The sequence below is a fragment of the Passer domesticus genome, chromosome 5, assembly GCF_036417665.1.
Source record: "Passer domesticus isolate bPasDom1 chromosome 5, bPasDom1.hap1, whole genome shotgun sequence".
Classification (NCBI taxonomy): Eukaryota; Metazoa; Chordata; class Aves; order Passeriformes; family Passeridae; genus Passer; species Passer domesticus.
In genome coordinates this window covers 82,268,078-82,284,271 of record NC_087478.1, presented here as the reverse complement: position 1 = coordinate 82,284,271, position 16,194 = coordinate 82,268,078, and the positions used below count along the sequence as shown (strand labels likewise).

The 16,194-nt window shown below is 42.7% G+C and overlaps 1 protein-coding gene across 10 annotated transcripts in view; it reads right to left on the bottom strand.

The window, feature by feature from the left end:
- The window catches only part of SOX5 (SRY-box transcription factor 5), a 276,165-nt gene that overhangs the window by 30,909 nt on the left and 229,062 nt on the right, over positions 1–16,194 (bottom strand). For all 10 annotated transcript variants that reach the window (XM_064421478.1, XM_064421482.1, XM_064421474.1 and 7 more), the window contains one exon: positions 4,109–4,286. In XM_064421478.1, the coding sequence (XP_064277548.1) occupies positions 4,109–4,286 (178 nt within the window). The remainder of the gene's footprint in view (positions 1–4,108; positions 4,287–16,194) is intronic.

The window sequence follows — 16,194 nt, the reverse complement described above, 5'->3', positions numbered from 1 at the left end:
AGCCTTAGTAGTCACTGAATTATTTCCTTTTAAAATGTTACAAGCATCACCGGCACAGCTAATACTATTTAATTTTAAATGTGACACTTTGTCATTTTTTTCCTTTAGCGTACCGTAGATTATACTTATTATGATCTGCATGTCATTTGTAGGGTAGAATACTGATGGGAGACTCCAAGCCCCAGTCTATTTTTCAGATATTAAAGTAGAGGCTAATATCTATCAACCTCCCTCTCCCCTTCCACATCCCCACACGTGCACACACACACACACACACACACGCACGCACGCACGCACGCACTCTTCTTTCTGTCTTTTAACTAGGGCATAAAAACGGCATAAAATGAATCTGTAATATGAAATTGCCCAGAAAAGGGACTTCTGTTTGTGACATGAGGCTAAATCTAACCAGATCCATTGGTGAATTGTGACAGATGGAGGGACTGTGAGACAGAAGGCAGGCACTAATCACACACAAAATGACCGGCTTGCCTCAACATGTTCCATGGATTCCAGCAAACTTTACACCCTAATCCATTTTTAGAACAAAAAACATCTGGGCCATAAATCCTCTAATCTGCCAAAACACGCTATTAAATCCCATGATTTGTTGAAAAACACTAAGATTAAAGAAAGGAAATATAAAATGGCTAACTGCCGTGTTAGGAAAGTGTTATTAATACTCTTTCTTTGTCTCAATTATGAATGTTCTGTTCCTAAAGAGCCTTGTCTAATCATGTCAGATTACACATCCCTGTTGTATTGCTAGACTCTTCTATCTGATCTGCTGATTGCCAAAAAACGCAGGACATTGTCTTGCTGCTTGAAACATTTCTGGGGAAGAAGCTGATGTCAGATTAGTTCAGTGCTGTGCTGCTGTCAGGATTTCAGCTTGGTCTGGGGTTTTATTGTTGGTTTTTCTTGACTGTGGATAGAGTGGGACTGATATTCCCATCTTCTCTGGAGGAGAACAGCTAGAAAGAAAAGTTCCTGTGCAGTTTGACTGTTGCTAATTGTACTAACAGCTAGCTTTTGGCTAAAACCCCAGGTACCCTGAGAGTTTTGTATGAAATAACTTGATCCACATTGCTTTTATCAAATGACCCAGTTCGGTAATTCCCAGCCAATGGAATTCCAGTAATTCCAGTTTTCCCAGTGTAAGGAAGAATATAGCCTGCACCAGCACAGCTGATTTTTCTTTTTTCAATTTTTAAAATTTTTTTCATCTCCTTTTCACCAACTTGCCTGGTTTCTTCCCCAGTTTGCATCTGTTAACCTTTGCATCTGATCAACCTTGCATGTAGTCAGAATAAATTAAAAGGGAAGCAAATAAACAAACAAACAGCAGTATTAGTGCCGCTTTTGCTGCTGTCTAGGTATAATACTTTCAGTCTGTAACAGAGCCAAATTTGCCTAGGAGCTGGAATTCATGCCCTTCTCCAGACTATTTGGCTTTTCCTGAATACTGCTATCTTTGAGACAGTTTGGCACATGACAGTGAATAAAAGCAAGCACTCCTTATGTTTTTCAGTAGCTGCCAAGATGCTGGTGTGCAGGGAAATGATTAATATAGAAGCGAGTTGAATGTAAATTATTGTTGTTTAGGGTAGGTGGTGAATTATTGACAGAGAGGGGAACTGCATTACATAAAATGAACTTAGTTCCAAGGATTGCCAAACTAGCACAGAGATGTTGCAGATAATGGCAAAGAGCAGAGAGAAATTGTTTCTGTTTTTAGTATACGGACATATGCCTGTTCCCGAAAAGAAATGCTTGGATTTAAAGTCATACATGAAGCCATGACATTTGTGACTGCTCAGTCTGTAGCACAGTTTCTGAGCTATGGGGATAGCTCTGGAGAGGGCTGTGGAGCTGCATGCCTGAGTGCAGCCCTGCTGACAACCCCTGAGGCTCTGAGTCGTGTCCCCCACACAAAGCTGAGCAATACACAGGCATTTCTCAGCCAAGGGGCCTGGAGGGCTTCCAGAGAAGGGTTTGATCTGAAGTTAGTGGTGCTGAGAAGGGACAGCCCAGCTGCATGGCAGCAAGGTGGGCAGGCACACCTGGGACAGACAGCTTGTGCCTGGTGCTGACAGCTCCAGTCACTCCAGAGGTGGAGGGGCTGACAAGTGGCTGAGTGTGCCCAGGGGCTCTTTGTGGAGGGATTTATTTATCACTCAGGATGAGAAAGTGACCCAGCTTCCCTAACACGTCAGGGACCTTTGTGGCTTGGCTAAAAACCCTACCAAAGTTTCTCCCGGTGCAGCTCCTGTGGAGGGTGAGCTGGGATTTCAAGCTCACTTCAGGCTCACCAGGGTTTCCCCATGGCAATGAGCCCTGCTTGCTGTCCTTGGGCTGGACCTGACCTAGCAGTTAGCAGGAGATTCTGCAGGGAGCCCAGGAGCTTCTCCTTCCTGTCCTTGAGTCCTCCATTAAAGGATAAACCTCTGCTAGGAGTGTCCATCCAGCTCCTGCACCAGCTAAAGACAGCTTATCTTCCACATACAGCATGCACAGAGATACTGCTCAGCAACCTCAAAAAGTCACTTTCTATATTTGTAGCAGAGAGATATACAGCAGTGAACTCGATGTCATTAACAATAACTTAAATATGTTATCTTTTGCTCCACGGTTTTCCATGGTTTATTAATGGTATAACACATTAATTCTTCTTACAAGAGTGACCTTTAAAGCTCTGTTCATCCTCACAGCTTTTATCCAATTACATTATCACTCATTAAAGGTACAGCATTTCAAAATCTGCACCTTGTTAAAAGAAGTAAATTGCAGGGGTCTCAAACCTATGGAAAATACCAGGTGTGCAGGCAAAGAGGATTGGAGAGGGGAGAACAAGAGATGTCTTGCCACTGAAATGTGAGTCAGATGCTTAACTTCCCATGGAAATATGATGTTCCCTCTACTTAAGGACAAAAAATCTAGTGTGAAAAAATAAAATTCCATGCATTGTGCATGGAGAGCAGCAGGGTCAAGCAGACTGAAGATAAAATACATTACTATGCATCACAGTTAAAGAGTGTAGGGTAAATAACAATACTGACATTAACAATTAGTAATGTGATATTTTAAAAATATTTCTATAATTGTAATGTGTCATAGCAAATAAATATGACTGCATAGCACTGCTGTATCACAGACATAGCTTTGATAGGTTTGACCTACGGCTTCTTTTGGGGTTTTCTGTGCTACCCCTGAAAGTAGCCAGGCAGGAGATGCTTTAGAAGACAGCAGAAGAAGTACAGCTGCCTCACTCAATTCCCAAAACAGAGCTTGATTTACATAATGGAACCTTGATCCAGGTCATACTCAATTATTTCATGGAATACAACATTTCAGTTAGAAGGATCAGGAATGGGATGTGTACACATTTTCCTTACACACACAAAGGACAGTCCCTGTAACACATCAGATTTATGAAATTACCAGTAAGACTGTTACTATTTAGATCGTCCTTAGGCAAAGACATAATTTTGGCTGGAGGAGGAACTATCACTATTTTCTGGAACAAAGTCAGTCAAGACTTTTTGCAACACAGAACAACAATTTGGGGTTTTCTTGAATGAACCTGATGATTGTTTTGCTTATACACCAAGGTGAAATACTATTCCATTCAGCATTCGGATGGACTGAGAATTAAACTTGTAACTTTGGAAAGACGTAGACTTTTACCTTAAAGAGATGTTTCTGAAAGCTCATCCATCACTTTTAGATGACACAGGACAATATCATGGGTCTCCAATGCCCATCATTCTAGGTCACTGTGTGTAGTGTGTGCCATTAAAAACCAGCATTTATCAGAAAGCAAAGCAGATTCTGAAATAACACAGGCCTTTGTTTTCTGAGCCTGTAAAAGTTAATATACCCATCCTGAAGGAAAGTCTCTGAGTTTGTGCACCCACACCAACCAGCTGCAGCAGGACGGTCCCCCTGGGCCAGCTCTGGGCACACTGCCTGGCACTGGCTGATAAAAACCCTTCCCAGCAGGACAAGGGGGACACACAAGGCTGGGGGGGACACACAGGGCTGGGGGGGACACACAGGACAGAGGAGGACACACAGGATGGAGAGGGACACACAGGACTGAGCTCACCTATTGTGTTGGCTCTGGCTGAAGGACTCGCTAATGTTGCTGGCACGGAGGACTTTAGTGAACTGGCCCCACTGTTTATTCTCAGAGCTGGCATGTGAGGAGAGGTGGGGGATGTGGGAGATTTGCCATCAGATGTCTTGGGTTTGGCTGAAAGGTTCAGAGGCTGGGCCACTTCATCCTGTGAAAGCAGAAGAGGAAAGAGGTTATCACCCAAGCGCTGCTGGCACAGCTCTGCCCAGCCAAGGCAGTGCTTTCAGCTCCCTTGCACCCCCGAACCTGAGAGCCTGGATCACACAAATGAAGATCAAATGTGATACCTCTTGTCACTCCAGTCTGGAACTGCAGTGACTGATAAACTGGAAAATTAGTGTGACATGATCAGAGAACATCATCCATTTGCACTATCTCTGAAGAAATTATTCCCATCAACAAGACATTTGCCTCTATCATGAAAATAAAGAGCAATTTTACAGTTATATTTTATTTTGAATCTTATATTCATTAATGAAGTAAAAACTGAAGACCATTTTCACTTAACACTCAACCACCACTAGCCAAACTGGGCAAACAAGTGAATGGGGGTTCACTTGGATTTTTTTATGGTCTTTTTTTTTTTGGGGGGGGGGGTGTGTGTGTGCCTTCTCTTTGGTTTTTCTTTTTTTTAACTTGCATTTTCCCCTGAAATTCCCAAACTTAGAATTCCAAGCACAAAAACACCATAGGAAATAAATACTTCTCCTCCACCTTAACAAAACCTGACACAGTAACCTGGGTAATTCTGCACACACCCCTAGATGTTTTTATCTGGCGCAAAGCTGAACTTCTAGATTTCACAATTATTATTATTATTATGTGAAAACAGAAAAATTGGGTGACATTTTTTGCAGGGTAATGGTATTATTCTTAAACCTGGCTTGATTACAGACAAGAGTGCTATAAAAAACTTAAAATGCCAAGTAATGTATTTTTGTTCGACCAAAGCAAAATACAATAAAAAAAAAAGAAAAAAAATCCCAACAGAGAAGGGAGGAAAGGATTTTCAACAAGGGGAACATTTTAGAAGTGATTTTAACTGACTTTTAAATAAGCAGAACTAATGGATGTGATATTAGATCAAATCATCACATAATAGCTTGGCTCTTGTCTGACACTGTGACTTAGGGAAGTCATCCTTTAGCTACGAGAAGTGCTTCATCAGACAGCTGGGCTCCAGCTCCAGGCATGAAGAAACTGATTCTGGTCTCCCTAAACTGTAAGCACGTTTAGTTTTATAGAATCATTCCTGACTTACTTACAACAATGCAAAGCTGAGTGAGATTAGACTCAGCTTTTGGTTTTTGTGGGGTTTTTTTTGTTTGAGTGTTTTCCTGTTACCACTGAAGTCTCTGTAACTATCCTGTAACAGTGGTTCTTCTCCACACAGGGGGGTGTGCTGCAGGAAAGAAGGAATTTTACAGCTGCCTATTGCTCATGGAAATACGGTGTAGATGTCTCCACACATAAAGACAATTCTGCAAAGCTCTGTCATGCAACTTTCCCATTGCCTCTGAGCAAAGCACCTTTGTTAGATTTGATTATATTTCTGCATTTGGTTATATTTCCAAAGTTTTGTGACAGTCATAGCAGATAAACATTATCAGAGGCATAGTGGACAAAGCTGTCATCCTGAAAGTGATGTTGAAGCCATCCTAGAGGCAACTTGTGCATAAAATAAATGGGAAAAAAATCAGTGCATAGAATTGCCTTAGGAGCCTACACACTATACTCCCAGAAGTGAATTAGGTACCTAGATGGCAGAGTTCTGTTATCTTCCCTGAGATTTAGGCTGCAGGGTTAAAAATGTCACCAGTAAAACTGGCAGTCGACATTTTTAGAAGGGATTTGTTACTTTACAGTAATACAAATCCATTGTAGTAGAATACAACAGAGAAAGATAAAATTAGAATAAAGTAAAATACCAGACAAATGGAAGAGGACTTGCTTTGCTGCTCCCCTGATTTCAATTAAAAAACAAAGAAGTCTCACAACAGTCCAACTCTAGTGTTGTCAAATCGGTGCTGAGTTAGTCGCATTAAAGTTTTGAGTACAAATGAGCCAACAAACCAACCAAAGACAGCAACCCTGTGCCAGACAAGGATCCCTGAACAGCAAAGCCATGTAACTATCTGGAAGGAAGGCAGCCTGAGAAGCAAAGTAAACCTGCCCACAGCCTGGTTTCAGCTCAGTCCAAGAGGTTTTGGTTTCCCTGCGCGTTGGATTCTTGGCCTCTGCTGTAAGGCTCACCAAAAGGGGCTGATCCGTGGCAGATGTGGAGCAGAAAGCTGCAGTGTGCTCCCTGCCCAGCAGAAATCTGACAGAGCAGCAGCTCAGGAGGAGCAGGCAGTCCTGGTGGGAATGGCTCTCACCCATGGCAAAGGCAGCGTGGGTTCCAACCCACATGCCCATCGTGACAGGCTTCTCAGCCTCATCCTCAGCCCCCAGCCATCCTATCCCTATAAAGCTTATTTCCTTCCTTCCTCTTGCTCCTTCTCCCTATTCTCAGCTCTTTTGTTCCCTTTTTTTTTAACCTGGTGTGAAGGCAAGGTCCTGTCCAAGTCCACTACTCAAGGGTGGCTCTGATCTCGTTTAATGCAAGTTTTTTTATCCCTATTGTAGGCATCAAGCAATGAGGCTGTTTGTGTTGCAACCATTCTTGGTAGTAAGAATGCTCCTCTTCATTCAAGTCAGCACAGCCTTCTCTGAAGCCAAGGAATATAAGGCCTTGTGGAAATAATAGAAGTCGACAGCTCCAGAGCTGATAAATGTCATTCCAAATTGCCCCTTCATTCACTTTCATTGTGTGCTCAGGCTAATGGTAAATTAATCGGAGGTCACAGAAGCTTGGTTCTCATAAAGGAGGATAAGTAAACAATTTTCAGCTATTATATATATTTACAAAATGATACTACTTCACTGTTTGGTCTTCATAACATTTTTACTTCTGTTATTTCAAAGAGCATTCTCAAATCCTCGCTGGAAGTCAAATGCATTAAAAATCCTGCGTTGCATCACGATGTGGTAATAACTTCAGTCATTTCCTTTACAATAGTGGAACTACAATAATTTATTCCAAAGGACTCTAAAAAATATCTGGAGGACAAGTAATAACATACAATTGTGTTAAGTGTGAAGATGACTGTTAGGATCTTCAGTCAGTGAAACATGTTACTCTTTTCCCTTTCTGCAGCCATAAATTCAGAATCCTCTGCTCTTCCAGCTTAAATCAAGAACTGTACTGTCTTCATTATTGATCTGAGCCTGTGTAACCCAAATAAGAATTAGTTAGTCTACCTTTACTTTTTAACTATAAAATCTTCCAGCTAACATTCTGCCACATGACAGATTAGCAGAATTTTCCCAATTATGCCAGACTGCTCGGGCAAGTAAGAGACATAAAGCCCAGATGTAGTATCCTCAGACAGACAGAATCTTTCAAAAGCCAGGAGATTTGATTTTATGCAGTGGATCACAGAATCTAGAATTACTCCCTGCACTCAATTTTTATTAGAGAAAGCATTGATTGGTCCCTGCCCTTTTTGAAATGCAGCTATTCTAAGATGACATTGATGAGGTGGGTTTCTTTCCCAAGCCAGGATTTTTTGAAGAGTTAAAGTCAAACATTTATTTATATATCAGCCAAAACATTAATGCTGAGACCAGAAGACGTTAATACCCAAAAGGCTTGTAATAATATAAACACAGATGTGATGAAAATAAAGTATGATCTTTATTAAAGGTTACGAAATGTCTCTTTAAAAGTAGCACATTTGTCTTACAAAACAAAATACACACACGCACAAAATAAATGTAGAAAATAAAGCATAAGCAAAAACAGAGGAAGAGGGGCTAATAAAATGTACCCACACAAAGCAAAGCACTGGCAGAGAGATTCCCATCCCCTGGATCACAGCTGGGTCACAACAGTTGCTGCTTTAGGGAGAACTGATGTGCTCCCCAGGACTGGAAGACTCATTAACCAAAACATGAATTCAGGGAACTTTAAATCCTTGATTTCCTCTAGTTTATTTTTTTTCCCCAGGTTGTATCTAGGTATTTGAGGAAAGAAAGAACCCTCCACCTACACCAGGATTTGGGGGGTAAGTAAAATATTCAAGAGCTGTATTTTTGCAGCTTCACTCAGCCTGGATTAGTGTAACTCTGAGCTGTCACACTTCAAACTTCAGACACAGAAAATCTCCAAGTTCAAGTGCCTGACATGCCACACAAACAGAAATGCTGCTGGCAAGCTGAGCGTGGATCACACTGCTTTTATAAGGTCTGCTGGGTCCTTTGGAAAGGTAAAATGCTACAGGTTAACACAAAGTGCTTATTAACGTGGGAGGAAAGATGAAAGAGAGGGCAAAGGAAGGGATTTGGCCGCAGCCAGGCAGGGACAGCAGCAGAGCTCCAGACAGACCCAGGAATTCTGACTCGCAGTCACCAGCCCTGGAATAGCTGGCTGCAGTGATGTCTTTTCTAATCTTGCCATCATGCTGTCTCTATTTACTTCCTCCTAGGATAAAAGGTTAATTCATCTCTACGGAGAATAGATATGGAAAAAGAAGGGGATAAAATCTGATTTGGAGAAACTCTCTAAACCATTTATTAAAAATGGCACTATTTCAACACCAAGAGCTGAATAAAAGACTGATAGCCCACACGAATGAACCAGTCTCAGAGAATGAAAAAGGGGGGTGGGGCTGCTGGTGAAGAACCCAGACGATTCATTAGAATTTGATAATCTCACTTCTTTTCTCATATTTTAAGGTTAGTGCACTATTAAAATAGAGTTTCTGAATTATTGTACTGTCATTTACACCCGAGTGCTGGATCCCACTGTGGCACACGCTGGAGGCCCAGGTTGCAGGGTTTATTACAAAATCATGAACTGCTCTGGGTATCATCTGACTGGCAACACAAATGTGCTTAAATGACCTGGCTTAAGCACAGCCCAGCCTGCTCTGCTAAAGAGGCTTTTCATGACCTCTGGGAACACATTCACCACGTCTTGCTGCCTATTGAAATGACCTTGACAGTACAAATTACAGCCAAATGAGTTAGAAATAAGAAGCCAGGGAGGGGGGTTTCTACAAGATTGCCTCTGCCACCTCAACAGAAACAAAGCCTCATCCCCCCACCCTGGTTCTGTTTCCTGGAGATCTTAATTTCAATAGAAATGCAAAATATGGAGCACTTACTGGCATGTCTGGGGCAGAAGACAATGATGCTATTGTTGCCCACTGAACAATGCAGCCACTCAGTGGCTTATCCAGACTCCTGCTTATCCAAAAGTGTCTAACCAAAATAAGGACCCGAGGTACCACAGCAGAGATGCAAAGAAAATCCTCTGGAATCAGTGTCCCTCAAGACTACAGCTGCCCACACACTCATACAGACACTGGCAGCTTCCTTCACATCCCCTCCCCTGCTCCTGAAGCCATTCATGGTGGAACTATCAGCACTGATAATAAGAAGCCAAGAGGTAAAGGCAGTGGTGAAACATGTATAAATGAATCATGCTGCTGATATTATCCTCACTGATGAAATAATTGTATTAAATTAAGCAGGGGTGTTCACATGACAGGATGGGTGAATTAGATAATGCTCATCTGCAGCTGTACCTCCTCCTGCCACATTCTCAAGTTTTGATTAAGAATAATGTGTCCCTTCCTGCAAAGGTGGAAATTTCTCTAACTACGCAGAAAAACACATACGAGACATGAAACCAGGTATCTTGGTTATGACACTGTAATAAACACAACAGAATTATCCTTCACTTCATCGTATTCTTGCCCACAAGTTTCAGGAGCAAAAGCAGCATGACCAGGCTCTGGTTAGAAAGGAAAAGGCACTGAAGAGAAGGATGAGGGAAGGTATGAGGAACAATGGTGTTCCTTCCTTCTGGCTCTGCACAGACCTTTACTTCTGTGATGGTGCAGAAAGATCTCTCCCTGGGTTTTTTTCTATACCCAGAGCAGCAATTTCTAATTTTTATTTTTTTTTAAATGATATTGCTTTGCTTTTCCTGCATGAGTTTCTCTCAGGAGGCAGGTACTTTCTGGACTCAGGGCATGTTATTCAACCCAAGTTAGTCCTTCACTGAAACTGCCCAAATACTCTTATTCATGGGACTCAAAGGGGGAAACTGAGCTGCCTTACACTAGTGACAAATACTCTTTGTGTTCTCTGCTCTGCATATAGAGAACTACTCAATGCATAAATTACTCCCCAAGGGTGATTTACACACTGGGAGGATTAGTGCACAGCCTCCATTCTTGTTCATGGAGAAAAGTGGTGCAGGAACACAGCAAGTGAATCTGTTCTGTAGCACCTGGGACAGAGAGGACTTCTCCCCCAGTCTTCCTCTGCAACAGCAGGGACTCTCAGTGAGGATATTCTGGGATTTCTTCCTCTCAGAGAGATCCCTAACATCCTCCCTTTTCCTTTTTCTTTACAAGTGGAGTTGCCAGGAAAGATGTCATCCACCCTGCAGACTAATTTACTGCCATGCAAACCCCAAGCTCTGGTTTTGTCTGCTCTGCACGTTGTCACAGTAAAACCAGAGGGCTGCTGGGTGGTTTTCACTTTGCATTTAGCAGTGCTGTTTGCCAAAGCAGAACTCCCCAACAGGTGCAGGAAGGACAGAGGAGGAGCATGCAGAATGGCCTGTCTGTGAGATGGCAGACTGCTCCCCTCCAGCCCACACCTCTGTGTGACACACAGCACTCACTGCAGCACGTCTCCTACCAGGCACAGAACACACAGGCTGCGGTGACAGAGGAGAAACCACACAATTCTGGGATCACTTCAGTCCTCCTGCTGCCCCAGACGTGAGGAGGGGGATGTTTCAGCTGCAGGGCAGCCTCAAAGCAGTGTCTGGAGAGAGAACCAGCACTGCCCTCCCAAGTCTGTGTCCAGGGGTGACCTGGCACCAAGGCCTTCCCTGTGCAGCACCTGCTCACACCTCTGCTCACAGACACAGCTCTTGAAAGGTCTTCAGGGAAGGCTGCACTGGGACCTTGCCCTTTGGGGTGCTGTGGAGCACAAGGCAGGCTGCCTGGCCAAGAGAACACACCAGGACGTGCAGCTGAGCAGAAGGAACAGCCTGGTACGTGTTTACCCAAAAGTCATTTGTTCAGTGTCACAGATCTTCACAGACAAATCCTCCAAAGCACACTGGCACTCCTGGCTGGCTTTGGACTGTCAAAGTGCCCAACCATCCTTGTGAACTCTGCTGGTAATCTCCACAGACAAATAGCACAATGTGTTTGAGGAAAGCAGCCAGTAGGAGATTTCTAGGCTCATTTTCCTTGAACACGAGTTTTCAGTCCCACCAGCCTCTAGGGAAACCTGATGACTTATGGATGCTTATCCCAATGCGGATCCAAATTTCAGCATTTGTTTTCATCCACATAGAAGTAAATTACTTAGTCCTATCACCATTATTCTTCTAATTGGGCATTTGCTCTTCTGTTTGACTGGAACCAGCAGAAGTGAGAGTTGCTCACCACCTTGCTGAGAGGACCCAGTAAGAGGATTTTCAGTACAGCATGAAAATAAACTGCAGGAACAAAGAGCTTTTAGCATTTACTTGCACCTCATAATGGAAAACCTCCTTCCCATTCTGCATCTCTGAGTGAGTGAAAATTTAACTCAGCAGCCTCATATAGAGAAAAGCCACAGTGAAGCTGAGCAAATCTCGCCAGGCTGGTCCTGAAAAGAGAAGGGAAAGGACTCTTCCTATGAAGACTGCTTCTCCCAAACTGCCCCCACTGAAATACACAGCAACCAGTAAAGTACAGAAGGGGAAAAAAAAAATCACTTCTCCAGTGTACCATAGGAATTATTAATTAATTAGAGCTCATAATTACTCTGACAGCTTCTGCCTTATTTTACAGCTGGGAAGAATAAGGCACAAAGTGGCTAAATGATTTGCCTAATCTCACACAGTGAGTAAACAGCTGAGTCACAAGGAAGAGCACAGCCACTCTTCCTCAGAGCAGTGTTTGGGAGTTCCTTTGATCCTGCACTGAACCTCCTAAAATGTCCAGCTGCTTCAAAAGAAGCTGCAGAAAAAGCAGACAGAGGTCAGACAGCTTGATCTGTGGTTATCTGTTCCTGAAGCTGTGCTGGGTAGAAACTGTAGTGCTCTGTGCCCCAGTTAATTTTGTTTTTTAAAATCCTTTCTGCATAATTCTGAACGTGCGGAGTTAATAGCATGCAAACCTCTTCTACCTATAACAAGGCTGTTTAAAAAATGGAAACAGAGGCATTGGACTGGATTTTGTTGCTGCCTAAACTGCACCTGGAGTCACCACCTTCCAAGGAACAATCCCCAGTAAATGTTAGGCAGAATGAACAGCAATAAAACGACAAACCTGCAAGGATGGGGAGAGACTTGGAAGGAAATAAAACAAGGACCTGCAAAGCCAAACAGCATTACAAACTGGTACATTTTAAATGAACAACAAGAAAACAGAAGCCACAGTGATCAAAGCCTCCCACCTCCTCTCTGTGGTGGATGACACCTTCGCTGGGAGCACACCACCACCTCTAACCCCACACCTGCAAAAGGAATTAATTTCAAAAAGAATACACACCAAAGAGAACCATATCAAAACAAATTAGCAACAGACCCCTCATCCTGCTGTGGTCAGGCAGGAGAGGCAGGGATGCTCAAGTTGCTAACATTTAGGGGAAAAAAAGACAAAACAAAACCAATCCTCCCCCCACCCCTCAAAAAAAAAACCAAACAACAAACCACCCAAAAAACCCAGCTGTTGAAAACTTTAGAAGAAACAAGTCCAAAGACCTTGAAAGAAAAGAGATTTCAAACAGCTTGGACAACTGGCAGGGGGCTAAGAAATTCCTTTTCAAAAAACACCTGTGCTTTCTCTGACTTTGGATATCTCCATGCAGCCTAGGCAGATTTCTCACTAGGAGAGGCAGCAAGTACAGCCCAAGGAATATGTAGTGCAAAGATAATATACACTGTATTTATGTACAGATACACACAACTGCAACCAAAATGTCAAGACGTGCTTTGCAACTGTGGCCATGACTTGCTTGAAAATTTGTTTTTCCAACTAATAGCTTGTATTATCAATACAAAACTCATCTGTCTTTAATGTTTGCATGCTATTAAAAACTGCTTGATATCTTTATGTTTCACCTCCTTTTAGCAGCAAGATGAAATCTAATCAGCAGCTGCAGAAACTGGAGGGAGTTTAAGGTACTCTAGGGAACGCTGAAAGCCAACACACAATTCAGTAAATACTGCACTCACAGAAGAATTTGTTTAATATTTGTACCCCATCCATGATCCCATATGTGGGGTCAGCTACTTGAGAGAACATCTCTTGGGAATGGCTGGGATTGCTGCAGCCATGCCTTTTGTCAATTCCTGATCCCTTAGGTCATGCCAGAGAGAGCCAGGCTCTGTTCCTACTTTACAGCAAACTTCCTCTGGGAATTTGAGTGAGCCACTCCTTACCCAGCCTTCTGTGCATGGCCACTAACATCTTTGTGAAGCCACCACAAAGTGCCACCAAATATAAATTCTAGTGTTTTACACAAGGCTCAGAAAGCAAAGGGTAACCCCTTTGTCCCAACTCTCACAAAACTGGGGACAAGACAACCTTTCACCTCTGAAAAGAGTTTATTCTGTGCAATCTGGGCACACATCAGACATGTTGCTGAAACTGCATGGCAACACCAACATTTGCAACCCTTTAGGTTTAGGAACTACTATTCATGTTATAGATTTCTCTCTCTCTCTCTCTCTCTCTATATATATATATATACACATACACACATATTGACCCTACCTATGTTCATTACTATTTGCTGCTAAATGCAGAATACAAGCAGAAGAGTGCTGAAGAAGTATTCAGCCCCCCTTGGAGCACAGACTTCAGATCCTATTCCTGCTTCACACCAGCAGAAATGAAATCACCACCAGGACCAGTACTGGGGCCAAATTGCTGGCAGGCACAATGAACCACTAATTGCTGGATTCATTAGTAAGACTCATAGTTTGTCCCCATGAGATGCTGAATACTTTCAGCTCCTTTTAAAACCTTGCATCTTAGAAATTAAAATTAACAACAGCAAACTAGTATTTTTGTTACACTGTAGAAACTCAGCAGGAATTTGAAGTCAGATCACAGGAAAGCTAAAATTCCATTATGTAAAATTAGGCAGATTTTTATCTACCCCTTCCCTGTTAATTCTGGAGAACAGGCATGCAACCACACACAATAGCTACTCCATGCTGTTCCTCAAGCCTAAACAATTGGTTAAAATAGTTTTTGTAATGCTGACAACTGCCTCACAAAATACCTTTAAAATCCCCCAGTACCACACTATTAAGACCAACCTATTCTTTTCAGGCATAAAACAAATGTCTATTTAAGAACACATCCAAAAGCATTTCCATCACTCAGCCAGAACACTTTTACCTCCCAGAAGCTGACACTGTCAGAGATGGAGACAGAGAGAGAGAAGAGACCTCCAGTGCACCTACTGGCTTCACTGAAGGCAGGGAATCCAGCTCTGGCTCATTTCCAGTGGGTTCAGCTGTGTCAAAGGTTACCCACAAGCCATTTCTTGATGATTTATAGCTGATGTCTACAGATCTCCTTTTATTTTAATGACGACTTCAATACAGACGTTAAGACATTCTTTGTCCTCACAGAAGAGTATGAGAGGGAAGTTGACATCTTAAAAAAAGAATTCTAAGAGACTGATTCGCTTTTTCTGAACAGGGCCAGCTCTGGGCAGTTTTCATATCTTATCCAGAAAAAAAAAAAAAAAAAAAAAAAGAAAAGAGAAAAAAAAAAGGAAAAAAGCCCCCTTCACCCTTTTCTCCTATGCTAAAGCTGCTGTGTTTCTGTGACTTATTCTGGGCACAAATCCTAGAGCACTGACTCAATGTGTATGTCACCAGTTAATTACCATCAAGACAAGACACTGGGGCACTTGGAAAGCACAAGATAATTTTATCTCTCCACCAGCAGTAACACGTCTTTACACAGCATTATTTGCTCTGCTTGAGCCCAGAGGGATTTCCAAAGTGAGCCCCAAAGATACCATCATGGGAACCCTGCCAGCACTGAGCCACCACCACGGGGTGAGGAGCAGCAGCACGGGAAAGGCAGGAGCAGGACACAGCACATCCACTGAGACTGCAGATGTCACTGGAACTGCTGAGGCTGCTGAGAGCTGGCCAGATGTGAGGTGGTTTTAACCTCAACATTCATCTGTGTGTGTAAGTGTGCACAAGGTCTGTGTGTGTGCATGTACTGAATTGTCCTGACCCCACGTTTGGTCTGTGCCTTTACAGAAAGTGTTGAAGGTACAGACTACCCACTCATTTATGACAAATAATGAGCAAATAGAGATAAATTCATTAATTTCACAGTTTTAATTGCAGACTCTATTTTCTGTGGACATCTGAAACTAACAGGAGAGTACCCAGAAAAGGAAAGAAGGTAATTTCAGAGAAGACTAAGAGTATTGGATTTAAGCACAAAAAGGGGTCATTCTGATCTGCAAGCAAAGCAGAAAAAAGCCAAGAGTTGAGATTAGCAGAGCTCAAGACTGACTGAGGCAACCAAAAACCTAAATTCAAAATATATTAACTTACAGCTGCAACCTGAAGCCTGTACAGCTCTTAGCATGGCTAAAGATAAAAATAATCAGTGACCTGGAATGACTGCCCTCCCTGACAGAGACACCTTTGGAAAGGAAGACACAAGAACCCACACAGCAAAAGCGCTCTCCAGAATTGCTACAAACATGTTTTCTCCCTAACTGTACACTGAATTAAAGCTGCTTTACTAATCCTGCCACTGCATTACTCCCCTGTATGGTGCACTACTTCACAGCTTTCTCTGGGGATGGACAAATGCACCTGGACACTGCACTCTGGAGACTCCCTGTGCCCATTGTGCCATGGAGGTCTGACAGCATCAGTGGATGAGGACATGTGGTCAAGAGTGAAATTTAACACCACTTTCATATGGTAGATCCTGTCTCATCAGCTT